Source organism: Bos mutus, chromosome 6 (genome assembly GCF_027580195.1).
Source record: "Bos mutus isolate GX-2022 chromosome 6, NWIPB_WYAK_1.1, whole genome shotgun sequence".
Taxonomy (NCBI): Eukaryota; Metazoa; Chordata; class Mammalia; order Artiodactyla; family Bovidae; genus Bos; species Bos mutus.
In genome coordinates, this window is record NC_091622.1 from 63,262,398 (window position 1) to 63,290,287 (window position 27,890).

The window sequence follows — 27,890 nt, forward strand, 5'->3', positions numbered from 1 at the left end:
AATCTGGATTCAAACATAAATTTTTTTCCATTTACCTATTATACAATTTCAGACAATTTGTCTAATTTGTCTGAGTTTCCACATCCAGCACATTACATGACACAGTGATGTTCAGTATTTTTCTAGTAAATATGTATTTCATCTGTGGATCTAAGAGTATAATGTCAACTACCTAACATACTGCAGTATTCCCAAAATGTGGGACTAGTGAAGGTACCAAGATAATTTTAGGTGAGACACAGACATGACAGTAAGGACACTGAACCATACAGAGAAAATTTTCTCCTCTCAATTTTATTTCAATACTTCTGATTATGTCAAGAATTAAACTCTCACTTTGGTGCTGTCTTAAAATTCTTTAATGTTTGTTAATTTCCAGTTTTAATCAAGAAAGATTCTGAGCCTTTGTCAGGTAACATCTATTGAAATTGAATCACATTTTTAATTAATTATACTTATTTTTACTTTTAAATTTGTGACAGGTAACAGCTCTTTTTCCACTTACAGAAAATAATACATTTTTTTTCTTCTTTTAAAAGAAACCCATTCAAGTGTAAGAGGTAAATTGATTTAAAGAAAAATGTTATGGATATAATAGAGGTGTGAGGACATGGTGAAAATCACTAAGGAGAATAAGCAACTTATTGAAGTTTCGGGCAACCAACTTACACGAACTATATTAGGAATGATTGTGCTTAATACATTTCCAGGTGGTTCTTAAGTTCACTAACAAAGAAGAGAGTAGCAAATTGTGATGTACAGTTACTGTTTTAATATACAGTAGTCCCCTAAATGAACTAGAAACAATACAATGGTGAACTCAACAGTTGCCGCTTTTTCTCCTGAATATTGCAAAAAAGAACATGGGATGGGGGTGGGGGGCAACACTAGATATTGTCTTATCTCTTATCTTTATCCTTAGCCAGAACTCTCTCCCCTGCAAGGTAAACATTGTTTAATTGGTAACCCAAAGATGACGAAAACTCCAGGACTTTCAGGATGCAACTTTTTCCCACTTTCACTTCCGGCCCAAATTTTCCTAGGATAGTTGCTAAGTCATGTCTGACTCTTTTGTGAACCCATGGACTGTAGCCCACCAGGCTCCTCTGTCCCAACGGATTTCCCAGGCAAGAATAATGGAGTGGGTTACCATTTCCTTCTCTGGGGAAGCTTCCCAACACAGGGATGGAACACGCCTCCCATGCATTAGCAGGCAGATTCTTCTCCAATGAACCACCAGGGAAGCCCTAGGATATTATTCTTATTGCTATCAATTTTACTGCCCGTTTCCATTCAGATGAACTTCAACATTAGCGATGTTGCAGGCAACATGGAGAACACAGCAGTAATTTAAAAAATCACTCTAGTATTTTGCCATCTGGCAGTTGGTTAAAAAGCAACATTCTGGTAAGAGAACAACTAGCACTGCGCTAAACCTTCGCTCACGCGCCTTCCTTTCAGCTTCGCGCTGACGTATGCAGACGTCACGACGTAATGCGTCGTGCAAACGTCGGCGAGCGGCGCTGTTCTCGGTTGTCTGGTTCCAGCAGCTAGATGTGGAGTGTTGCCTCCTCACGTGTTTTCCGCGGGTGGCCGAAGTGTGTTTGAATCTCGTTCGCCAGCTCTTAGCGAGGGGCAGTTTTGAAGAAAACGGAGCCTGGGGTGATGGCGCCATTGCGTCCCGGGACCTTCTCCTGACGCCTCGGTTGCGCAGGGGAATGTGGACGCTTGCAGGTCAGGGTTGGTGGCGCGGACGCGCGCTCGCGGCCTGGGTCACCGAGGCGGCGCGTAAGGGGCTACTCTGGCCTCACCTCGCGCCGGCCCGGGGGACTGCAGCCGAGTCCAGGGCTCCGGACCGGTGCTACAGATCTGCAGACCGCAAGGTGACCGCCTTGAGTCTCTTGTCATTCACGTTTTAAGCCTAGGGAGGGTGTTCCTGGTGAATTTGTGAGGGCTTCTTAGTACTGACTAGTGAATGCAGGTTGCACTGTTGTGAGGGAGACAGGGCTCGGAGTGCGGGGGTGCGCTTCGGTTTCGGACTCCAGTGCTCAGCAGTGTGACCTTGGACAAGTCGTGTCCTCCCTTTCCTCATTGGTAATATCAGGATCTTTGTTTATGCGAGGGATTGTTCTCAGTATGTATTTAGTTTTAAAAGCGTATCGAGGAAGCTACTAGTTCCATTTTCTTGCGACTTTTTAGCCACGTGACCTAGGCAAGTTACCTGACCTTTCTCTCTTTCTTCATTTGTTGAATGAGATGCTTATAAAAAAAAAAAACGTTGAGTGGCTGTCAGACTTGCGCGAAGTGAGGCATAGAACTTTTAGTTCAATACCGAGAATCTAAGAAGTGCTGGGTATGCCTTAACTTCTCTTTATTATTTCGTCTTAACTCAGCTAGAGCAGACGCGTGCTCATTCTGTCCCTGTGGTTGGAGGAGGTGGGGCTTTTTGCTCCTCAGTCACGACGGACTCTGCGGTCCCACGGACTGTAGCCCGCCAGCTTTTCTGTCCACGGAATTTTCCTGGCAAGAATCCTGGAGTAGGTTGCCATTTCCTACTCCACGGGATCTTGCTGAACAAGGCATGGAAACCGCGTTTCTTGTGTCTCTTACACTGGCAGGATTCTTTACCACTGGCGCCACCTGGGAAGCTTCAGCGACCCTAAAACTATACTTCGTTATAACTGTGAAGAGAAACAGTTTAGGCAGTAAAATAAAGTACTTGAATGAAAGTTATGAGTAACTGGAGAAAGAAAAACACTGTAATTATTCAGTTTTACTCTTTTCTAAAATGCCTGTAGAATGGATTTATGTTGCAATTGTAAGACTAAAAACGGTGCAGTGGATGGAAAAATCACAGGGCAGACAATTCAGGTTTAGATTTTTGCAGAATATCTTTCAGGTATAGTTGCACTTGTATTGAAGCGCTTACTGGGGGAAAAAAAAAGGAAACAACTTCATGAAAATTTTGTATTTCGTAGTTTCACTTTTTTTTTTTTTTTGCTCATTATGAGATATAAATTTGATTGGAAAAATGAAACGTTCTGGGTCCAAAAAAATGACATATTCTATGTGCAACTGAAAATCACAAATTAAAATTTTAAAGTATTTTAAAGATTTAAGTGAAAAGTGAGCCTTTTTTTCCTGATAATGTAATTTTTTCCCCTTCTCTCTCCAGAGAAGTTGTTAGGTAATAAAGTCATCTAAATTAAACTTTTGAAGGCTCTATTAGCACAAATTTTTAAGTAGACCTGACTGTGTTGATTAAATATGTGATGGGGGCAAAAAAAATATTTTTTTTCTTTCAGCTTCTCTGTAGCTTTGTTTATTTCAAGAAATTTTGTTAGACCAGGTGCTCTAAGGCTGTAGAGGAGTTCCAGGTATCTTGTGTTCTCCATTTGTGAAAATACATTCAGCTCCTCATCGGCCTTTGAAATGGTGAAAATATTATAAGGGACTTTTATTTAGCCATATGGTCTGTGTATGGTCATATAGCCTTTGTCAGTGAAACTAATTTATTTGATGGGCCCTGTTGTTATCCATGGAGAAGGCGATGGCACCCCACTCCAGTACTCTTGCCTGGAAAATCCCATGGAGGGAGGAGCCTGGTAGGCTGCAGTCCATGGGGCCGAGAAAGTCAGACAGGACTGAGCGACTTCACTTTCACTTTTCACTTTCATGCATTGGAGAAGGAAATGGCAACCCACTCCAGTGTTCTTGCCTGGAGAATCCCAGGGACGGGGGAGCCTGGTGAGCTGCCGTCTGTGGGGTCTCACAGAGTTGGACACGACTGAAGCGACTTAGCAGCAGCAGCAGTTGTTATCCATTGCTTGTAATATGACTTTAACCATACATCTCTTTACTGTCAGAGAAATAATACAAACAGTATGAATGCTTTAAATAAAGTTGTTTTAGGAAGACTAAAAGTATTATTTAGTGTACTTGTTTTATATTGTAGACAATTTATACTCATAAATGTAATATTTCCCTCCTCTTTTCTAGGAAAAAATTGATATGTCTTGTTTTCCTGTTGAAAACACTAGAAATTTCAGTATCATTGCACATGTGGATCATGGCAAAAGTACTTTAGCAGACAGGCTCCTGGAACTAACAGGTATTTTCATTTTATAGTCTGCACCTAATTAATGGCAATGAGTGGTTGATAGTTACTTTTACTAGCATACTTTGACTAAGTTTTTTTTTTTTTAATTGTGGTAAGTTTATATGCAGTATTGTCTGTTTTTAAAAGCTTGTAGAAATATCAATACACATTTCTATTTTTAGGGGCAATTGATAAAACAAAAAATAATAAACAAGTTCTTGATAAATTGCAAGTGGAACGAGAAAGAGGAATCACTGTTAAAGCACAGACAGCATCTCTCTTCTATAACTATGAAGGAAAGCAGTACCTTTTAAATCTTATCGATACACCGGTAAGTTTTAATATCAATTTTGTCTCTGTTGTTAAAGTCAGCTTTGTATTAATAGTGCAAACAAATCCTTTTTTTCAGTTTTTAAATTGAACATTAAACACTTCACTTTGCTTTTTTTTCCCCCTCTGTGTTCTTAGATTAGTGAAATTACTTCACAAAAATAGGCTAAAAAGAAGCTTAATTACTTTTTATTCAGTGGAGTCAGTAGATTTGCCAAAATGCCTCTCTGTAAGAAACATTTAAACTCTTAACATTTAGAGGTTTTAATATTTTTTGTTTCTCAGGGTCATGTTGATTTTAGTTATGAAGTATCCAGGTCACTCTCTGCTTGCCAAGGTGTTTTACTTGTGGTTGATGCAAATGAGGTAGGTACATTTAATTTTATATGATATGATATGCTATTTCGTTGTTCCAAGATTTTTCTTAAGATGTTTGGAAATAGAATTTTTGTGTTTGAAGAAAGTAAGAATTATTTTATTATTTAACCAAAATTATGTTTTGGTCCTGTTAATTTTAAGTTTTACTACACTAAAATGGCCTGTGAAATTGACTAATTCATCCTTTAAAATTTTTAAGCTGATCAGAGGAATCGTTCAAAAGATTTTTGAAGTATGTCATATATACATCTTACCAACCCCCCGCCCCCCGCCCCCCCCAGTTTTAAGCACTTCTTAATCTGTGATGTCAGTTTTTAGCAGAACTAGAAAATCTATCTTTGATGTCATTTTGGGTGTTTTTAAGGTAATAATTTGAGAAGTGCTACATTTAAAGAAACATGTCAATAATATTACCAAGTTCTCTGTTGTGAACATAATCATGAAAACATACTGAGATGAAAGTGTAAGAGCCATGATATACTATTTATAGTAAGCTTTTGACATACTTCAATTTTCATGGACTTTTCATTCAAACCCAAAGATTTTTTTGTTGTGTTAAATCCTCCCTAATCCTGTCAAGGACAGTCAATCTCTACCTTAACATCCATATACTTGGCTTTATAAAATATGTCTCATAGTTCTTTAGGAGGCTTCAAGGTCCTTAAGGATCCATGTATTACTGCTTTGTTCCCAAAGCTTAACACAGTACCCTCTAAAAAATGTTTCTAGAACTGAAAGGAATTTTCACAGGGAATGATCCAGATGCATGAAGTATAGATACCATAGTTTGCCTTGTACCTTTGCTTTTGATGAAGCTGTGTGGAATGGTCTTGAATTTCAGCTTTTGTGATGGATAATAGAATGATTATCTTAGTGTCTTGTGTCTTCTTCTTGTCTGCTTTTCTTTATAGGGTATTCAAGCCCAAACGGTAGCGAACTTCTTTCTTGCCTTTGAAGCACAGCTATCAATAATTCCAGTTATAAACAAGGTAATTTGTTAGCGCAACAGTGCTATTATTTTACTTTCTAAGGGTAAATTTACTGTATGAGTATCACTTGTACTACTTTTTATATGAGAATCTTCAGGTATTTATTAAATGGAATTGACTATTGAACATCATGGAGGTTAAGGATGCAAAACCCCTGTGCAGTCAAAAATCTGCATGTAACTTTTGATTTCACACAGTTAACTACTAATATCCTCTTATTGACTACAATCTTACCAATAACTTAAACAGTCTGTTAACACATACTTTGTATATTATATGTATTGTATATAGTGTTCTTACAATAAGACAGAGAAAATGCTAATCAAATCATAAAGAGGAGAAAATACATTTACAGTACTCTGTTTATCAATACCCTGAGTTTACATCATCTTTTATAAGGTGAATCATCTCTCGGTACTTACATCAGTATTGTCTTATGTGATGACAAAACACCATAGATGTTATATGTATTACTGACACTAAACGTCAACAATTAAAAGATAACGTGAAAAGGAACTTCATATTTATTTACAGGTAAATGATTGATGCATTGATAACAATGAAGCAGAAATATTGCTTTATGCTATGACATTATGTGATTGCTTCATGGTAACCTAGTGTATACACTAAGGAAAGATTCATTAAAGTTTTTATAGCGTACAATATTATAGTCATATTCATAACAGTATTGGAAACATTGTTACAGTAAAAAATGTTTATTTGTAATTATAAGCTGATATGCAGTTTCTCTAATTATGAGAGTCATACTGTATGGTAATGTAATTCTTTGAAAGCAAAGTTATAAAACAGAAAGCCAATACATTATTAATTTTATGTTAAATATCACTTATGCCTTTGTTAGGGATAAGCTATCCACCTCAATACAAGTCTTGCACCTGGTATTCTACAAGTGTAGTTTTACGTATTTATTGAAAAAAATCTGCATGTAAGTGGACCCATGCAGTTGAAACTCCTTGTTATTCCAGGTCAGTTGTATACTGGGATTTCTTTGAATTGCATACGATAAAAGTTCAACTCAAACTCCTCTACCCTGGCATGTAATTGAGAAGATAGTCTCCCTGAATTACATGGAGCGATGGGGGGCTGTTTCTGTAGGGAAGGGCAGGACAGGCCAAATAGTCTGTTAAACTAAACTGTAGAGGAAAAGAAAAGGACATTATGAAGTAGGATGAAACAGTGTAACACAGGATGCTTAACAGTTAAGTGCTAAACTGAGAACAGTGTTGATAAAGCTTAACTTTTATATTTTAAAATTAATAAATCAAGAATCTTAATTAAAAATTTGCATTGCATTCAGTTTTATTTTTTGATATTGAAGATAGGTTTAAAGGAAGCAAAGAAAGACAGTTTGTTGTTATAAATTATATATAACACATAAAATCAGTGTACATGATGTTGTTATTGATCTCTTTGGCTCTGAGTAGCTAATGACCTCAATTTCTTACTTGCTTTGCTGTCTGCCTTCTAATTTCAGTGGTCATGAGCATTAAAATTTTATTACTTTTTTGTCATTATTTTTCTCTTAATACTTTTGAAAATAAAATTGTTAAGGGGTCAGTTAGTTCAAAAGCAAGTATGCATCTATCTCCAAATATTAATATGTAATACATTTTAATTTCATTATATTAAGACATGGTGATTTTTTTCTTTTAAGATAGATCTGAAGAATGCTGATCCTGAAAGGGTTGAAAAACAAATTGAAAAGGTGTTTGATATTCCAGGTGACGAATGTATTAAGGTAAATTTTTTTTTTAGAAGACTTGATTTTACTTTCCAAAATCTCAGGTAATTGGCTTAAGTAAAATTTCATAGTATTTGATAGCACATCATTATTATATTGTGTAATTATAATATTACAGTTTTACAAAGTTCTTTTTACTGATATTTCATTTGATCTTTACCAAAAATCCTTACCACATGGTTAGGACAGATAGAAATTTCTCATGATACAGTTGAAAGGACGAAAACTGAAAGATTTTATCACTTTACGATTATAAATCTAGTTAGCTAATGTGCCAGGACTAAAATGTAGGTCTTTTGTAACTCTTTGTTATATTATTTCTTATATGCCATTTTGCCTCTATGTAAATGTTCTCCTTGAAGAGTAGGGTCAGACTAATTTCAAGGCATTGTAGATATCATTCTTAGAACTATATTTAATGTAAATCAAAGTTGATAATATTTTAAACTAAGATTTTTAAATTTACCTTTTAAATGATAGTTGAGTGTTAAATCAGTTCAGCTCAGACACTCAGTCATGTCCAACTCTGCAACCCCACGGACTGCAGCACACCAGCCTTCCCTGTCCATCACCAACTCCCAGAGCTTGCTCCAACTCACATCCATTGAGTCAGTGATGCCATCCAGCCATCTTATCCTCTCTCGTCCCCTTGTCCTCCTGCCTTCAATCTTTCCCAGCATAAGGGTCTTTTCCAATGAGTCAGTTCTTCGTATCATGTGGCCTAAGTATTGGAGTTTCAGCTTCAGCATCAGTCCTTCCAATGAATATTCAGTACTGCTTTCCTTTAAGATTGACTGGTATGATTTCCTTGCAGTTCAAGGGACTCCCAAGAGTCTTCTCTAACACTACAGTTCAAAATATCAATTCTTTGGCGCTCAGCTTTCTTTATAGTTCAACTCTCACATACATACTTGACTACTGGAAAAGCCATAGCTTTGACTAGACGGACCTTTGTTGGCAAAGTAACGTCTCTGCTTTTTAATATGCTGTCTAGGTTGGTCATAGCTTTTCTTCCAAGGAGCAAGCATCTTTTAATTTCATGGCTGCAGTCACCATCTGCAGTGATTGTTAAATAGCCCTAGCTAAACTGTGCTATTCTACATGCTTGTGTAGTAAGTATATCAGAGTAATAATGTTTAGCTTTTATTTTCAAGCTTGTTTAATTTTTAAAAAAGCAAGTTTCAGCTGATGAAGTGGATTTTTTGCTTATTTTTTAAACTTTAACACATTGGTTGATTATATACAACTTGGAAAAAGCAATAGTTTTTTTCCCTTGGATACATACATAGAATTTAATGTTTTTTACTATGAAGAGGGACCTCATTGTAAGGCAGTCCTGAAATTATGGTATCATGACTGGAATTATGTTAAAGTATATTTAGCTGAAAATTCATTCATACACTTAATTTGGTGTGCCAGCTAGGGATGCAGCAGTGAACAGTACAGGCAAGACATCTGTCTCGTTGTTTTTATATTCTACTTGGGGAGGCACTCATTAAATAAAAAAAGAAGGAAGTATAATAATTAGTGAGTGAGACTAATGTTTTCAAGGAACATTCAGCAGAGTGTATTGTTCCAGGTAGAATTACCATACCTAACAATGAAAAAAAGTCTTTTTCTTAGAGAAGAGCTATGATGCAGAGTAACTTAGGGAATTTTTCTCTGATGAACTGAGACTTGAAGAAAAAAAGAATGGGGAGAAATAATTTCCGAAAGAGCAAAGAGCAAGTGTAAAGGCTTGAAATGTTTGGGAAGGTTTGACATGTTTAAGGAACAGAAAGAAGGCAAGTTAGATGAGATGGCTTTGTAGGGAAAGGCAGGGGTCAAGTTATTCTGGGATTCTTGCTGTGCTAAAGAGTTTGAAAACTTTAAGATAATGAAAGGATTATAAAGCAAGAGAGGAAAACTGATCATTCAGAGAATGGATTAGAAAAGGGTAAGAAAAGATACAGGGAAACCAGTTTGCAGTAGTAGTCCAGGGGCAAAATGGTGGTTGCTAAGTATGTGATGCAGATATTTTAATAAGTGGCCAAATTTGATGTGTGTTTTGTGGACATGGTAGATTTTGCTGGTGTGTTATGTGTTCAGGTCAGTCATTCACTTCTGTCTGACTCTATGGGACCCCATGGACTGCAGCACACCAGGCCTCCACGTTCTTCACCAACTCCCGGAGTTTACCCAAACTCATGTTCATTGAGTTGGTGATGCCATCCAACCATCTCATCGTCTGTCGTCCCCTTCTCCTCCTGCCTTCAATCCTTCCCAGCATCAGGGTCTTTTCCCAGTGAGTCAATTCTTTGCATCAGGAGGCCACAGTATTAGAGTTTCAGCTTCAACATCAGTCCTTCCAATGAACAGTCAGGACTGATCTCCTTTAGGATGGACTGGTTGGATCTCCTTGCAGTCCAAGGGACTCTCAAGAGTTTTCTCCAACACCACAGTTCAAAAGCATCGATTCTTTGGGGCTCAGCTTTCTTTATAGTTCAACTCTCACACCCATACATGACCACTGGAAAAACCATAGCCTTGACTAGACAGACCTTTGTTGGCAAAGTAATTAATGTCTGCTTTTTAATATGCTGTCTAGGTTGGTCATAACTTTCCTTCCAAGGAGCATGTGTCTTTTAATTTCATGGCTGCAGTCACCATCTGCAGTGATTTTGGAGCCCCCAAAATAAAGTCTGCCACTGTTTCCAGTGTTTCCCCATCTATTTACCATTAAGTGATGGGACCATATACCATAATCTTAGTTTTCTGAATGTTGAGCTTTAAGCCAACTTTTTCACTCTCCTCTCTCACTTTCATCAAGAGGCTCTTTAGTTCTTCTTCACTTTCTGCCATAAGGGTGGTGTCATTTGCATAACTGAGGTTATTGATACTTCTCCTGGCAATCTTGATTCCAGCTTGTGCTTCCTCCAGCCCAGAGTTTCTCATGATGTACTCTGCATATAAGTAAGCAGGGTGACAATATATAGCCTTGACATACTCCTTTTCCTATTTAGAACCAGTCTGTTGTTCCATGTCCAGTTCTAACTATTGCTTCCTGACCTGCATACAGACTTCTCAAGAGGCAGGCCAGGTGGTCTGGTATTCCCATCTCTTTCAGAATTTCCCACTTTTTATTGCGATCCACACAGTCAAAGGCTTTGGCATAGTCAATAAAGCAAAAGCAGATATTTTTCTGGAACTCTCTTGCTTTTTTGATGATCCAGCGGATGTTGACAGTTTGATTTCTGGTTCCTCTACCTTTTCTAAATCTAGCTTCATGATTCACGTACTGTTGAAGCCTGGCTTGGAAAATTTTGAGCGTTACTTTATTAGCGTGTGAGATGAGTGCAATTGTGTGGTAGTATGAACATCCTTTGGCGTTGCCTTTCTTTGGGATTGGAATGAAAACTGACCTTTTCCAGTCCTGTGGCCACTGCTGAGTTTTCCAAATTTGCTGGCATATTGAGTGCAGCACTTTCAAGCATCATCTTTCAGGATTTGAAATGGCTCAACTGGAATTCCATCACCTCCACTAGCTTTGTTTGTAGTGATGCTTCCTCAGGCCCACTTGACTTCACATTCCAGGATGTCTGGCTCTAGGTGAGTGATCGCACCATCATGATTATCTGGGTCGTGAAGATCTTTTTTGTACAATTCTGTGTGTTCTTGCCACCTCTTTTTAATCTTCTGCTTCTGTTAGATCCATACCATTCTGTCCTTTATTGAGCCCATCTTTGTATGAAACGTTCCCTTGATATCTCTTGTTTTCTTAAAGAGATCTCCAGTCTTTCCCATTCTATTGTTTTCCTCTATTTTCTTGCACTGATCATTGAGGAAGGCATTCTTATATGTGTAAGGATGTGAAATAAAGAATCATGATGAGTTTGGGTTTGAGCAACTGGTTGAATACTGGTAATCTGTTAATGCAGAGAGGACTTGGGGAGGAACAGATAGTGGGAAAATTAAAAGCTCTGTTTTGCACATAGTGTGTTTGAAATGTCTAATAGACATCCAAGTAGGATATTACATACATCTACACAATTCTGGCATTTGTGGAGAGGGCTGAGTCAGGGATGTTTAAGTCATAGCGTGTATGTGGCGTTGATGCCATGGGAATGGATGCCATTTCCTAGGGAGAAACTGTAAGTAGAAAAGAGATCCTAGAAACCATTCTACATTATTCTCAATTTGTAGAGTGTTATGAATAAGAATTAGAGAGGATTCAGAAGATGAGGGTGTGAGGATTGAGTTTTCAGAGAGGTGGGAAAACAAATTGTAGCAGGAGAGAAGGCAAAGAGGTTGTGGATATAGTGCAGATGGATTTGTATATTTGAATAAAGGAGTTTTTGATGTCTTCTATTTCCTTGAATGAAGTAAGAGGCAACGTTATCAAATGAGAGTGAATTGGCCACAGGGAAAGTGTGTAGATTGAAAAGGAAGGTGGTGTGAATTATCTTAGTTAGTGTTAATGTGAATTTAGTAAAGGATGTGTCCTTGGACAGCCAGCAAGTCTTAACTGCATATTGAGATCGGTGTCATGAACTTACAGAAACCAACCAAACCAGTTACTTGACTGTTCTCTAGTAATGTTGAGCTGCTCTGATTATAAGCATAGAAAAGGCAAATAGTCGGATGTAGTTGCAGTTAAGGTTTTATTAATACCAAGGGCTTATGATAGAGAATAGAAAGTAGTTGAATGGAATGAGTACAAATAGTGGGCTCTTGGGGTCTCAGCTGGGAAAAGAGGCAGGGGGCTAAATAGATAATGAAAAAAAAGTCCATTCAATAAATTAGAAAATGTGATCTTAAAGGATTGTTGTACCACTCCAGTACTCTTGCCTGGAAAATCCCATGGACGGAGGAGCCTGGTAGACTGCAGTCCATGGGGTTGCTAAGAGTCGGACATGACTGAGCGACTTCACTTTCACTTTTCACTTTCATACACTGGAGAAGGAAATGGCAACCCACTCCAGTGTTCTTGCCTGGAAAATCCCAGGGATGAGGGAGCCTGGTGGGCTGCCGTCTGTGAGGTCACACAGAGTTGGACACGACTGAAGTGACTTAGCAGTAGCAGCAGAGTCTAAAGCATCATTCTTATTAGGAAGTAGTTTTTTGCCTCTCAGGAAACATTTGGCAATGTCTGAAGACCTTTTTTGTTGTCACACTGGGGAATAGGTGCTACTGGCATCTTGTGAGCAGATGAGAATCCATGGATACTGTTATGCATCTTGCAGTGAGCACATAGAACAGCCCCTCCAAACAGAGTTATCCAGGTCAGAGTGTCCTTAGTGCTGTGTTGAGAAACTCTGATCTAGAGGGACTTTGAAGGGCAAGAGGAAGAATTCAGGGAACTGAGTTTGAATAAAGATTTCAAAGATAGTTCAATTATTGGTAATGGCAAAGGTGAGTCAGATGAGCATGTTTTGAGTGTTTTGGCTGCCTTTTCAGTGTAAGAACAGTAGTGGTACTATACCTTACAGTTAGCCTTAGCTGTATGCCATCCACATATATTGTTTATTCACACAGCAGCCTTGAGGTTTATGTAAAATATGAATAATCACTTTATTTGTCGATGAAGAACTTGAAGCTTGAAGAAAACATGTATTGGCTAAAGTCATGTATTACTCGTAGAGTCATAATTATAACCCAGATATTTTGAACTCTTAGTCCAGTGCTCTTTCAGTACCACAATCAGAATGCTTTTGTAGAGAAATCAGAGAATCATCTAACCATAATCTAGAGAATCACCTAACTGTAATGGAAGGGCAGTTGTCAATAGATAATATGGTGTGTGCTTCCTTTTACCAAGCTTTTCAAGCAAATTGATGACTTTTCGAGTTGTTTCTTTTTTCTAATCATATGCTCAGTCACAGGATAGAAAAGTAAAGTCCTAAGTGTTTGTTTCATATACGTATTTTCAGATTTCTGCTAAACTTGGAACGAATGTGGAAAGTGTTCTTGATGCAGTCATCAAAAGGATACCCTTGTAAGTATTCTGCTGCTCTTTGTATACTATTTGTTTATCTTTAATAGTAAAAGTCCATCAGTTTGATCTGTTATTTTAATTTACTTGTTATGACAAATATACTCTTCGTGGTCAGTGAGAATACATTTTTAATTTATATCTAGTAACACATAGAAGGCAAATACAGATAGAAAAAAAAAGATAATAAGGATCTCTTAATTATTGTAACAGACTTGAATACATTGGTAATTATTGTTTTTGTTTTAATCCTGAACAAATATATTTCATCCATTTCATAAATAGTTTAAAAATGGTTACTTAAAATGTATTTAGGGTTTTCCTGGTGGCTCAGATGGTAAAGAATCTGCTGCAGTGCAGGAGACCTAGCTTCCATCCCTGGGTCAGGAAGATCCCCAGGAGAAGGAAATGGCTACCCACTCCAGCATTCTTGCCTGGAGAATTCAATGGACAGAGGAGCCTGATGAGCTATAGTCCATGGGGTTGCAGAGTTGGACATAAATGAGCAACTAACACTAACAAAATGTATTTAAAACTCAAGGGTGAATTAAAATGAATATAAATATAGGCATTATACCTTACAGAAAGGTCCTTTTATTTTTGCTGTCAGTTAATCTTTCTCAAGTATTAGAGTAAATTAAGCGTAATATTTGAATTAGGCATTTTGTTAAGATTTTATTATTTAATTTTGAATTATTAGTATTTGTTCTTTACTTATTTTTAATAGTCCTAAAGCCCATTGCAGAAATCCCCTGAGAGCTTTGGTATTTGACTCCACCTTTGACCAGTATAGGGGTGTGATTGCCAATGTAGCATTATTTGATGGAGTGGTTTCGAAAGGAGATAAAATTGTATCTGCACACACTCAAAAGACATATGAAGTTAATGAAGTAGGAGTTCTGAATCCTAATGAGCAGCCAACTCATAAACTGTAAGTAATCTGCATTAGTAATTAAAAGACACTTGGTATGTGTTTCTGTTGCTGATTTTCTTAATTTGGTGTGCTCAGGATGTTCCTAATTTGGTAACTTAGGAAAAAAACAAAAAACAAAACTTGATTGTTTAATGCAACTATGTAGTGAATGCTCTTTCAGAATCTCATGGGTGAGGGACAGTAGGAATTTGATGTGTTTTTAATTCTTTTTGGCCATAACTGATTTTATTTTCTAGTTGTGACTGGGTCCAACATTGATGTATTTGATTTGACAGTGAAAGAGAGAGTTCTCTCATGCATATTCATACTTGGTATCAATCTTTGATATTTAAATTTTTTGTAGTTAGATTTTCAGCATAGAATAGTGAAGAAAATTCAGTAATTATTTTGTTTAGTGCGGAATTCATGGTAAAACTTTGATTAGAATTATGACATGAGATTAGCATAGTAGTGTACATTATTATAAAACTGAGTTCTGAGTTCACTTATAAAGTATTTATTGAGTGCCTATTCCATCAGTACTCTAGATACTAATAACATTGATTACCTTGGGCACATAGTTTTCTAAGGTCTTTATTTCCTCATTTGTCAAATTTAAGATTGAAGCAGGTCTCACTTTATAGCTTAATGCTGTATGTCTAAAACTACCACTATTTTGTCATTTTTTATGTAATTGAAAGTCATAAGGTTTATTGTAATTTTACTCAACTATTTCTAAAGTTTGTATTCTTATTTACTTAAGTATAGTCAATCATTACAGTATCACATTAATTTCAGGTATACAGCATTGTGATTCAGTATTTTTATAGATTATACATCATCAAAAGTTATTACAGATAATAGCTATAATTCCCTGTGCTATACAAAGTCTGTCTATATTCTGTCATATATATTCATCATTATTGCATCTTCAGTACTATTTTTGTATTTCATCCTAAATGGAAATTATCATATAGGAAATTTGCTTTAAAAAAAAAATAAAGCTAAAACTCTGAAATCTTTGGATTTGCTGTTTTCCTGCAAGAGGCACATCAAATAGGTATCAGATTTGTAGAGAGTTCACATTTTTATTTGCTAGGTTAAAAACATTGTTTTTGCTTTTTCTTCCTTTTTTAAAGGACATTTGTAATATAATTCACTACTAAATATCACAAGGAGTGTTTTATGTTTCTGTGTCTATCAGTTTCACTATTGTTTTATATGCAGAGATGGGCAGTCATGAAGAAGGTCCCTAGGCTTGTGTTGCAGAGGTCCTCGGTCATGGATTGTAAGACTTGGAATGTTCTTTTGCTGACAGTTCTTAGAGCTGAGAATTAGAGAATTAACTAGAATGCAGCATCTAGTTTCAGCTTGGTGAGGTTTTGTTTGGAAAGTACAATCATTTCTTGGAGAAGTAGAGCTAATTGTGAGTATGCACATGAAACATTAAAATAGTAAATATTTCCATGTAATAATTTTATTTAGATATGCAGGACAGGTGGGCTATCTGATTGCTGGGATGAAAGATGTCACTGAAGCACAAATAGGAGATACATTATATTTACATAAACAGCCAGTGGAACCCTTGCCTGGGTTTAAATCAGCGAAGCCAATGGTATTTGCAGGTGAGGAGCTCACATATTCAAAGGATAAGGGCCAATTTATTCTAAGCTGAAATAATAATTATTAGGAATACTCACTTTAAATAATCAATTCCTGTTTAAATAACAGCTACTGTTTAAAAAAAATTTTTGTATGATATTTATATACCAGTTAATTATATATGGATGATACAACTTTATATGGGAGATCATTTCCTCCTAAATTTAAGGACTTCTTAAAAAAATAGCCTCTTGAAACAAGCCCTCTGATAAATTAGAGGAGCACAGTAATATGCATTTCCTTCTTGTTTCACTAGGGAGTAGGTCATTATATTTGAAATACTCTTTCTACATAGGGTGTTTTCATTACTAATTATCAGTGGACATTTACTGAATGCCTTCCCTTTAGCTGGCCTTTCTTTAATACTGTACTATTGTACTAGTGTCGACATAGCAGAGAAGAGTGTCACCTCATGTATATATAACTCCAGAACCTGTTACTTCTGTGTGATATTACAGACATTTGAAAAAGGAAGACCTGGTTGAAGGTTATCAGATTACTCTGTGCTGGGTATCCAGTCATTGTTTTCTCCCTTTTGTATCTCATTGGGAATTACAAATATTAATTTGTAATTAATATTAATGCCCCTATTAAGACAAAGTCAGTCAGTCATTTAGAGTTTGAAGGACTTAAGTGGTGAGGACTTGGGTTTGATGTGAAAGAGAAACGGATGAATCAGTTTTTGTTTTTATTTCTTCCTGTTATTTATCTGCTAATGGGATTTTTCTTTGTGGTTGTGGGATATCTTGCACTTTTGTTTCTTAAAATAAAGATGATGTATTTTCTTGATAGGTGTAATTCCCATTGTTCTTTTTTGTTTTCCCTATACTATTTGCAAAAGCAAAAACATCACTTTGAATATGAATCTAGTGGTAAATTCAAAGCTTATGAAACTTGCAAAATACTTTGAAGCCAATTTAATTTAATGGTCATAGTTTTCTTAGCAAACCAATATTTTGGTCAGTCAAATACAGAAAGTAATTTAAAAGCTAACTGATTAATTTTGAACTTTGCAGCAATGCATATTAGGTTTTCTGGGCAGAGTGTCACATGTAATAATTAGAAATCATTGTGTCCCCAGGAATGTACCCTGTAGACCAATCTGAATATAATAACCTGAAGAGTGCTATAGAAAAACTGACACTAAATGATTCCAGTGTGGTGGTTCATCGGGATAGTAGCCTTGCTCTAGGTGCTGGCTGGAGGTGAGATTCAATTATGTTGTAGGATTCCATTTTTATTGAAAAATAAAGTTTAAATGGCTTACTGGTCTTGACCATTTCTGAAGATCAGTTCATATTAGTGTAAAATGAACTAAAACATGTCTGTTTCTCACTGTGGATGCTTATTGTATGGATCAGTTTTATAGCTACTTTAAATAGAATCCCAATGGAAGATTTTATTTTATTTAATGAATTTATGCTAGGTTTTAATTATGATGTGAATTGATTGAATGACTTTTGATTCCACCCCTCCCCCACAAAATAGTAATATCAAATCAAAGAAAATAGAGCCCATGGGACATAAACATTTTGGAGTCTGGCTTTTTCTCCCTCAGGTTAGGATTTCTTGGACTTTTGCACATGGAAGTTTTCAACCAGCGACTAGAACAAGAATATAATGCTTCTGTTATTTTGACAACCCCTACTGTTCCATATAAGGCTGTTCTTTCATCAGCAAAATTGATAAAGGTACTGTTGTGAGCTAGCATACATAAGAAAACTAAATAAATGTATGTGTGTGTATGTATATGTAGAATATGAGAAACATTTTAGTATACCAGTAGCTGACTAGCTATTAAAACTAAATATTTCTTGATTAGTAGTAATAAAAGTTGAATTATCTTATGATGGACAAGTTTCTTCAGAACTAATGATGCATATTTTTCTTAACCTGATGAAATCTCCACATTATCAATACTAGTCTGTTACTAAGAGTAAAAAGTAGAATTAGTTCTGAAAATACTGTTCTAAATTCAGCACAAAAAATAAGAGTGTGATTTTGGGCATAAGTAATTCATCTTATGATTAGTAAAGCATTCTTTCCTATATGGTTGCGGGAAATTTTAGATTTCAGGTTAACAGTAGAAACAATATTGTATTCAATCTAAGTTACAATATATTTGTTTTAAACAAATATTAACTTTGGCATCTGTAAATATTTTCCAACAAAATTAAGTTAGGAAACTAATTACAGTGACATACATGGGACAGATTGAAATGTATTCTTATATCATATTCTAAGTGGTGTATAAAATGATTTTAGTAAATATCAATAATCAGAATATATTAATAATTGTTATTAAATATTATTTTAGAGAGTTTTTCTCTTTTTAATCTAAAGTGTGTTAAAATAATATTCTAACCTTTAGGAATTCTTTTGTTTTTTATTAATTCCAACACATTCAATAACAAAAATTCTAACCTATGTTGGTAGAAAATTTAAAAACATGGTAACTACTAAGATTTCTTTTTAACTATTGATGACTTTTCTTATTTTTTAGGAATACAGAGAAAAGGAGATTACAATCATCAATCCTGCACAGTTCCCTGATAAGTCAAAAGTAACAGAATATTTGGAGCCAGTTGTTTTGGGCACCATTATCACACCAGATGAATATACTGGGAAAATAATGATGCTTTGCCAGGTATAAATGTAATACAGTTTGATATAAAAGTACATTTTAGTCCTCTCAAACAGTGGTACCCAGCTTAGGTTTTGAATGGTTTCTGTCTCTATGGAGCCTGTCGAACAAAAGAAATTTTCATAAAGATCTTTATATATTTATCTGTTTAGATATACATACATATAATTACTGTATTTTGACTTTTAAATAAGAAAACAGAGCCAGAATTTTTGATCATCTTGAATTTATATTTTAGCTTAAAGCAAAGAAATTTGATGCTTTTTTTCATCTTGAGTAGCTAAAAATATAGTTTCCTTTCACCGTTTTTGACTATTTGAAATTGGGTATTATTTGAAAGATAATTACAATACTTTAGAGACCTTTGATTGAAAGGTATTCCTCATTTTGCTTTAGTTCTTGACACATTGTAATAAACAATTTAATCCACAAATTTGATATAATCATAGTCATCAGAAAGTACGTATTTAAAATATTCTGACACGTATTGGAAAGAACTCTCAAGTGATGACTAGTGAACTTGAATTTTTATTGTCTTGTACCAAAAAATATGTAACTTTAGTTGCTTAATTTCTCTGGATCTAAATTTCTTTTATTTGTAAAATAAAAAATCAGAACTTGACTCCACCTGTAGCTAATTTGATTTATTCTTAAGTGAAATATTGTATAATTAAAAAAGAGACTTATTTGATTAAAAACAAAAGATTAAAGTTTTGATAGGAAGTATATTATAATTGAAATACAAAATGATTCTCCCTGTATTATAAATATTTGTCAGCTGTTTTTACTGGACCATTAAAGAAAGATTCCTTCATTTTGCCCACTCTTAAAAGTTGATAATTGACATCTGTCTATATTTATTAAATAAATCATTATGTGAATTATTCAAGCCATTTTTTCCTTCCCTTTTCAGGCTCGAAGAGCAGTTCAGAAGAATATGATGTATATTGATCAAAATAGAGTAATGCTTAAATATCTCTTCCCTTTGAATGAAATTGTGGTGGATTTTTATGATTCTTTGAAATCTCTGTCTTCAGGATATGCTAGGTAAAAATTTAATGGGAAACTCAAATATCTGGACAGTTTTTTTTTTAAGTATTGACCAGCAGGTGTTTACTGATATTCCACTTACTTAATCTTGGTGATCTAGTGACAGAAATTTTAGTGCCCTCTTCATAAGAAGAGATGTACTCTCTTGTAAGTTGATTAAAAATTGCATGTTATTTGAAAAAGCTACTGTGACCTAAGTGGCACTTTTAAAATGTATTTGAATGTTAAGTAATCCTAGGAGTATCTGTGTACATTTGGAAAATAGAAGTACTTGTTTAGAGAAATGCTAGGTGTGTCCCTATATTTGTGAACACTTCAATAACTTGGTCTTCCTAGGACTAAGTAGTCTGCATCATGAAACCCATTATCTTATCCCATAAAAGCACATGGAGGCATAGCCTGTTAAAGGAAGAGTGTAGCATTGTGGGGGTGTTTTTTGTTAGGGCAAATAACTAGATGCCCTTACTGTCCTAAAATCTTACATTCTGTTCAGTTCAGTCACTCAGTCGTGTCCAACTCTTTGTGACCCCATGAATCACAGCACACCAGGCCTCCCTGTCCATCACCAACTCCCAGAGTTCACCCAGACTCACGTCCATCGAGTCAGTGATGCCATCCAGCCATCTCATCCTCTGTCGTCCCCTTCTCCTCCTGCCCCCAATCCCTCCCAGCATCAGAGTCTTTTCCAATGAGTCAACTCTTCGCATGAGATGGTCAAAGTACTGGAGTTTCAGCTTTAGCATCATTCCTTCCAAAGAAATCCCAGGGCTGATCTCCTTCAGAATGGACTGGCTGGATCTCCTTGCAGTCCAAGGGACTCTCAAGAGTCTTCTCTAACACCACAGTTCAAAAGCATCAATTCTTTGGCGCTCAGCTTTCTTCAGTCCAACTCTTTGGACTTTCTTCAGTCCAACTCTCACATCTATACATGACCACTGGAAAAACTGTAGCCCTGACTAGACGGACCTTTGTTGGCAAAGTAATGTCTCTGCTTTTCAATCTTACATTACTGGATAGCATATACTAGGATATAAAGGAAATATATAATGGGGAAGTTGACAGAAAAGTGAATGTTCACATCTGGTAAAACACATGCATACATGAATGTGCATGCATACTTAAAATTATAATTCAAAGAAAAATCCCAGCATTTTGAAGAATATGCTGCAGTGACCTGGACGTTTACTTTGTGAAATGAGCTTTTCAATGAAGCGAGTCAGCATAACTCATGATACAAAGTTATTTTTTCTAATTGGTCACCCAATTTTTTTTTTATGTCTTCTTTCAGACAAGACCTTGAGTGAATAAGTAGCGATGTAATTTAAAATGAATCTAGGCAGCATATTGTTAAAGTTACTATAATTAAAAGGATAATTACTAAGTGTTTATAACAGTTAACAACAGTCTTTGAATTCTAGCTTGCATTTGGGTACCACTTTCTGAGTTAAGTGGTCTTAAAATCTTTTAGCTGGGAAACAACTTTCACATTGAGAGAACATGGCTTATTTTGAACTATTTAAAAATAATTCCAACTTCCAAAATTAAGTTGTCCTTATGTTCAGGAATACATGATATTTTTTCATATTCTAAAAAAATTGAAATTATAAAATTTGGGAGCACAGAAAATTTTAAAGCTGTAAACACAGTGAAAATCTCAGGATTAATTTTGCATAGTACTTAACATGGTACCTTTATGTAGTATATGATTAATGTTTATTGAAAAAAGAAAGGATCTGGGGAACACTTTAGGCAGTAGTCAGGTTTTAGAGACTATTAGTGTCACCTTGCGACCTTCCTGTTGAAAACCTTTCGAAGCTAAACATTTGCATTGTTTGTTTTAGAATTACGGCAGTAGGAATACACATCTTCTCATACATAACTGCAAAGACACGAGAGCATAATTGAAATTTTCTTTCTCATCAGACATTAGTTTTGTAAAACCTGTTTTGATTATTACTGTAAGCTTTGACCATATTGTTAGAAATAGTTGACACTTAATAAATGTTAATTGTGCTTAGGTAGGCTCTGTTCTTAACACTTTTTATGTTCTAGGTACATGTATTAACTCATCATCAAAAATGCTCTGTGAAGGTTTATACTAAAGAGCCATATATGAAATTCAGAAGTCTCATTTATTAATGGCTACTTAGCACTGCCCTAGCATTTATTTAACTTGTAATAGAAAACTTAACAGAAACCCAACTCATGAGTCTGAGACTGTATATACATTCACTAGTATATACATTGTCTACAGCCAGCCAGCTTCTAGGAAGGAACATTGGGAAGGTGACATTTCTTTCAATGATGTACTTTCCTAGCCTGGTTTAGCAGTTTTTTTTCCCCTTCCCTCAGTGGAGCATGTTGATTTTTGTACCTGATTTCATAAATGTAAAAAGATAAGGAAGCTTGTTCTTTACTGTGATCAGGTCGGCCCATTTATCTGAAATTTATATGTAATTTGTTTGAAAGTTAAATTTTTTGGGAGTGATACCAGAGGAGGTAGAAAAAACATATTTTGAAAAGGAAAAAAAATGTAATCTCTTGGGAAATATAGTGCTTATCTGTAACTTGGATATTTTTCTTTGTTAGTTTTGATTATGAAGATGCAGGCTACCAGACTGCAGAACTTGTAAAAATGGATATTCTACTGAATGGAAGTATTGTAGAAGAGCTAGTAACTGTTGTACACAAGTAAGTTGAATAGTAACTAATTACAGAATGTGAAAGTTGCTATTCTTTTTACTTTTTCATTTATTATTGCTCATTTTTATTTGACAGCTACATTTTGAAAATTAAAAGGTGTAATTAATTTCCATGTACTAGTTTTTCCTTCTTTTTCCATGCTTCTCTTACCAAACTGTTGACAAGAGAATAGAATTAAAATAGCCAAAAAGGATAGTGTCATGGAAGGAAATGTTTTCTTTACCATATAAAACAAAGTAAATGTTTTCTAAACTATGGTAGACTTAAATTGAGAAATAAAAGTTATTTTTTTAAATTTCCATTTCAAGAAATAGTGGTTGGGTAAAATAAATTATGGAACACCCATATAATATTATTTTAAGCCATTAAAAGTATAATTGTAGAGCAATATTTAGTGATGTAAAAATGTCAATTAAGTAAAAAGGTAGAATATATCACACTGTGATCCAAACTGTAAAAAACATAAATATGTATTCAGAAAAATAACTAAGTATGGATATATGTTTAAAAATATTCTAGAATGTTTAACAGTGGTATTCTGTGGGTGAGGGAAGGGCATTAAGAATGGTTTTTATTCTCTGTGTTTTTCTAGATTTTCTGTAAGAGATCATGTTATTTTTGCTGTCAGAGGTCACATATGATTCAGAGATTAAGTGGTGTTTATTAAAGAATCCACCTGCCAATGCAGGAGATGTAGGTTCAATCCCTGGGTTGGGAAGATCCCCTGGAGAAGGAAATGGGAACCCACTCCAGTATTCTTGCCTGGGAAGTTCCATGGACAGAGGAGCCTGGTGGGCTACAGTTCATGGGATCGCAGAGTTGGACACAATTTAGCTATTAAAAAACAACAACATGATAAACAAGTTCTACTTGTACCTCCTTAGTAACCTTTACATTGATTATGCATATTAACTAGAAAACTACTTTTATTTAGAATATATGAATAGGTGCATTTTTTTCTGTCTCAGAGACAAAGCATACTCTGTTGGCAAAGCCATATGTGAACGTCTCAAGGATTCTCTTCCTAGGCAGCTGTTTGAGATAGCAATTCAAGCTGCCCTTGGAAGTAAAATCATTGCAAGAGAAACGTGAGTTGAAATTCATTTTTGTTCCTTGGTTGGTTTTAGCAATGATATACATAAAAAATGAAAGAATATTAAAAAATTTAACATTGCTCTAAACTTTATTCCTACTTATAGAAATGTTAATCTCTTAATTCCACTAATTTAAGTGATGACTGTTACTTTGAATTACTTATATGACACTTTTGGGTGATAATTATTTACAGTTATTACTCTAATGTATATGGTTTAAGGAATTTTATTTCCACTCATTCAGTGACCCCACTCAATTTTCTGGTGAAGGAATTTCTGTAAAGTTTTATGGTTTATCTCTTCAAGTAGATTATAAACCAATAGGAACTGGAATTAAAAATTAGGTTTTAGAGATATTCTTCCAAAAGAGAAAACTGAATTGATTTTTACTTGAAGCATTTAATATCACTTCCTTAGAGCTAGTCAGTGCATAGAGGGAAGGGAGGAAAGCTGATACCATGTTAGGCTTCAGGGGTTTGCAGCAGTCTTTGGATGAGTTGTGTGCAGGTATTTGCAATGAATTTCATTTCCTAATACTATTTTGTGTTAGTTATTTTGTGTTTCCTAAGTACTCAGATTAGGCAGAGTGGAGTTTATAATCAGGGAACTTCCAGGAAAATGCCATTTAAAATAGCAAATAATCATTCAAACATATGTGTGCTGAGGTAGAAAAAACCTTAAAGAAAAAGACTTTTATATCTTCATTTGGAATACAAAAAAAGTGGAGTTATTTTCAAAGTTTTGATCCTCCATATTTCTCAGATACATACATTATGGACATAGATTAGTTTATAGCTGCTTGAATGGCTATATTAAAATTATTTCATTCCCCCTGAAATGGGTTTTATAGAATATATTGTTCTTCATATTCCTAGTCACTCTTGACGCACATTTGATAGTCAGTGGTGAGATAATTGAGAAGGCAATAGCACCCCACTCCAGTACTCTTGCCTGGAAAATCCCATGGATGGAGGAGCCTGGTAGGCTGCAGTCCATGGGGTCGCTAGGAGTCGGACATGACTGAGTGACTTCACTTTCACTTTCATGCATTGGAAAATGAAATGGCAACCCACTCCAGTGTTCTTGCCTGGAGAATCCCAAGGACTGGGGAGCCTGGTGGGCCGCCGTCTATGGGGTTGCACAGAGTCAGACAGGACTGAAGCGACTTTGCAGCAGCAGCAGCAGCAGTGAGATAATAACCATTTTAGTATTTTTGAAAGTAGTAGTATTTTTAAATTGAACTAGAAATGCCCTTATATAAATTTTCACCATCAAGGTCACACCAGTTTTTATTTTGGCCTCTTTGAGACTATCCACAAACCTTTTTTTAAATTCTTAGTAAAATCTGTGTTTTCATTTTGAATTGTCTATTTTATTCCAAATACATGAAATACAAGAGCATGTAAGCTATCTAATGATTTGTCTTTTGGCAATTTTACGTAAGTATAACCTGATCTTACTATCTTTAGTAAAGGGGGGATTGTTTTTGAAAATAAGTACTTTTAAATAGTATAATTGTGTACTTAAGGAAAATTTTCTCTTTTACAGTGTGAAAGCCTATAGGAAAAATGTTTTGGCAAAATGTGTATGTATCTACGTGTGTTCTTTATCTATTTTGTAAGTTTAAAATCAGAGAGGGTATAAATACCTTGGGTTTCCACTGTTGGTTTTTATAGTACTTTGTATCCCATCTATGTTTTCTTTTTAAATAGGTAAATGTCAGCTTGACTTTAATGATTGCATATTCATTTTGCTCACATTTCTTAAGTATTTTCCTATCTTATTTTTAAAAATTTCCTTATGTGCAACTACCTAAGAATGTTTTCATAACAGTTATGATCAGGATGTTTTGATTTTTAAGGAAGAATCTGAAGACAATTACTGTCTTATAATGGGAGCTAAAATTGAAATCCACCTCTCCTACATTAATTTGCGAAGTTTGCTGTTTCTTCTGTTAAAAAAGATTCTTAACTCAGTTATAATGAGAATTAAATGATAAATGCTTTTTCTAAATCTTTAACATTGGACTGACACATTTAAGCCTATGCAAGTTTCTGTATTAGACTACAGCTATATAATCCAAAATTTCAAGGCCTTGAATCAGTAAGGAGATTGATAGCTTTTCTTGACTTGCATAATATAGTACTGGGGTTCCTTGAGAATCATCTCCTTCAAAAACAAATAAAGCACTTATCATTCTTTGAGAAGATACTAATAGTAAATTTAGGATCTGCTAGGAAGGGTCTTAGAGGTAACTTTCCAAGTGTCTACTTCATGAATAATAACTATAAAGTTGTAATTGTATTGATATCTCTAATTAATTATAGGATTATTTTTCTATGGAGTGATTTGGACTTCAGTTTCTTAAAATGTTTTTCAGTATGGTGGTGATATTACCCGAAAAATGAAGCTTTTGAAGAGACAAGCAGAAGGAAAGAAAAAACTCAGGAAAGTTGGCAATGTTGAAGTTCCAAAAGATGCTTTTATAAAAGTTCTGAAAACACAATCTGATAAATAATTGGTGGGAAAATATAAGGAATTTTCATAAATTAAAAATTGTGTATCTTTTAATTTTCCTTAGTAATTATAACATGTTGAACACAACAGAAGGAAAATTATAAAATTTGCTTGTTACCTTCAAGGTTTTCAATTTTAAATAACCTCTTGGCTTTTCTTTGAAAGACAGTAATGGGTAGATAAGAACTTAGATTCTGAAACCATATTGCATGGTTTCACATTTCTGTTCTACCACTCACTAGGCAAGGTGACCTTGACCAACTTACCCTTTCTTCATTTACTCTTTAGTAAAATCAGAATTATACTATTACTTCATAGGCTGTGAGTATTAAATAATATGTTTAAAATGTTCAGAAGACTATGTGACACATAGTCAATGTTAAGTGATTCTTACTAGTTTTCAAGCATATTCTTTACACTAAAAGGGCTCATATTTAAAGATTTGATCTCGTTCCAATCCCACAATAAGCTTGTTAGATGGATATATTTAGATGATATATATGAATCTGTTATTAAAGTCAAATAACATAGTATTTAGACCTGTGATCTAGTTTTTCATAAAATTTTTACAAATGTTATTTGGAAACCAGATAGTTTACATATATATAAAAATAAGGATATGAGCTGCCTTATTCTGAGAATTAAAATGCATTTATGTAAAGGGATAGATGTTTGATATTAATAGCATATTAATAGCAACTGTCATTAATGACAGTCTAATAATTATTGTCTAGATTTCATAATTGAAACTAATTGAGACTGACTGAAGCTTTAAATAACTTAGTTAAGGTCACATAGTCAGTAAATGGCTGTCTTACTTCAAAGCATATCTTCTTAGTAAATAAACAAGAGGGCATATTGTATTATAGTAAGATAATTTAGCCATTAATTTTTATCCTTTACTTTGAATGAATTGAATGAGGATAAGACTGTCAGTGATAAATTTTATACAAGGTTGTTATGAGATAATTATAAATTCAGATAGTGGCAACTTACTTAAAATTGTGAATAGAGGTTAAGTAACATGTGGCTTAGTCCTAGTTACATAGTCAACCATCTTCTTCTAGCTCTGGTAGATCAGATGGATTATGAGATCTCATGAGAGTATTATTTTAATATAATTTCTTAGATGTTCTGTCATACCATTATGGCCAGGGGAAAGTTAGAAGTTGGTACCTGGCACATAATATGTACTGTGTGTCTGCTATTTAACTTGTATGCTTACTGTAAAAGACCTTGATGCTGGGAAGGACAGGATGACATGGCTTCATGGCATCATCAACTCAATGGACATGAGTTTGAGCAAACTCTGGGAGATAATAAAGGACAGGGAAGCCTGGCATGCTGCAGTCCATGGTGTCGCAGAGTCGGACACAACTGAGCAACTGAACAACAAAAGTATTTGTACAGCTTGATACTTTTTCTTTTCCCTTTAACCTCTGACTTTTTAGGAAACAGTTTTAGTAGTAGTACAAAAAGTATTTTTCAGATTTTTTTTTAGCATACTCTTCTCTCCCCAGCCACTTTGATAAAACATGATTTAGAGTTGTGTATTCCCCCAGAGTAGCAGTCCCCAACCTTTTCGGCACCAGTGACAGGTTTCCTGGAAGATTTTTCCACTGCTGGGGGGTGACTTATGGATGATTGAAGTGCATTACATTTTTAATAAAGTTTTATTTTTATTTATTATTATTTTTTTGGCTGTGTTGGGTCTTTGTTGCTGCATGGGCTTTTCTCTAGTTGCAGTGTGCAGGCCTCTCATTTCAGTGGTTTCTCTT

At 35.0% G+C, this 27,890-nt stretch overlaps 1 protein-coding gene across 5 annotated transcripts; it reads left to right on the plus strand.

Annotated features, from left to right (window-relative positions):
- The first annotated feature begins 1,460 nt into the window (after window positions 1-1,460).
- Window positions 1,461-27,805, plus strand: GUF1 (GTP binding elongation factor GUF1). Of its 5 annotated transcripts, none has more exons than XM_070372345.1 (17): window positions 1,461-1,883; window positions 4,000-4,111; window positions 4,282-4,430; window positions 4,715-4,795; window positions 5,719-5,796; window positions 7,472-7,555; window positions 13,468-13,532; window positions 14,257-14,460; window positions 15,928-16,067; window positions 17,186-17,309; window positions 17,663-17,795; window positions 18,608-18,751; window positions 19,662-19,795; window positions 22,388-22,489; window positions 23,449-23,589; window positions 25,144-25,180; window positions 25,976-27,805. In XM_070372345.1, exons 1-17 carry the CDS (start codon window positions 1,476-1,478, stop codon window positions 26,111-26,113), a joined length of 2,274 nt encoding a protein of 757 aa, XP_070228446.1. In that variant the 5' UTR covers window positions 1,461-1,475; the 3' UTR covers window positions 26,114-27,805. The 5 variants fall into 5 exon arrangements, with proteins under 5 accessions (XP_070228446.1, XP_005892989.2, XP_070228444.1 ...); XM_005892927.3 differs by having other exon boundaries at window positions 23,470-23,589; XM_070372343.1 differs by having other exon boundaries at window positions 1,497-1,883; window positions 14,230-14,460.
- Window positions 27,806-27,890: the final 85 nt, after the last annotated feature.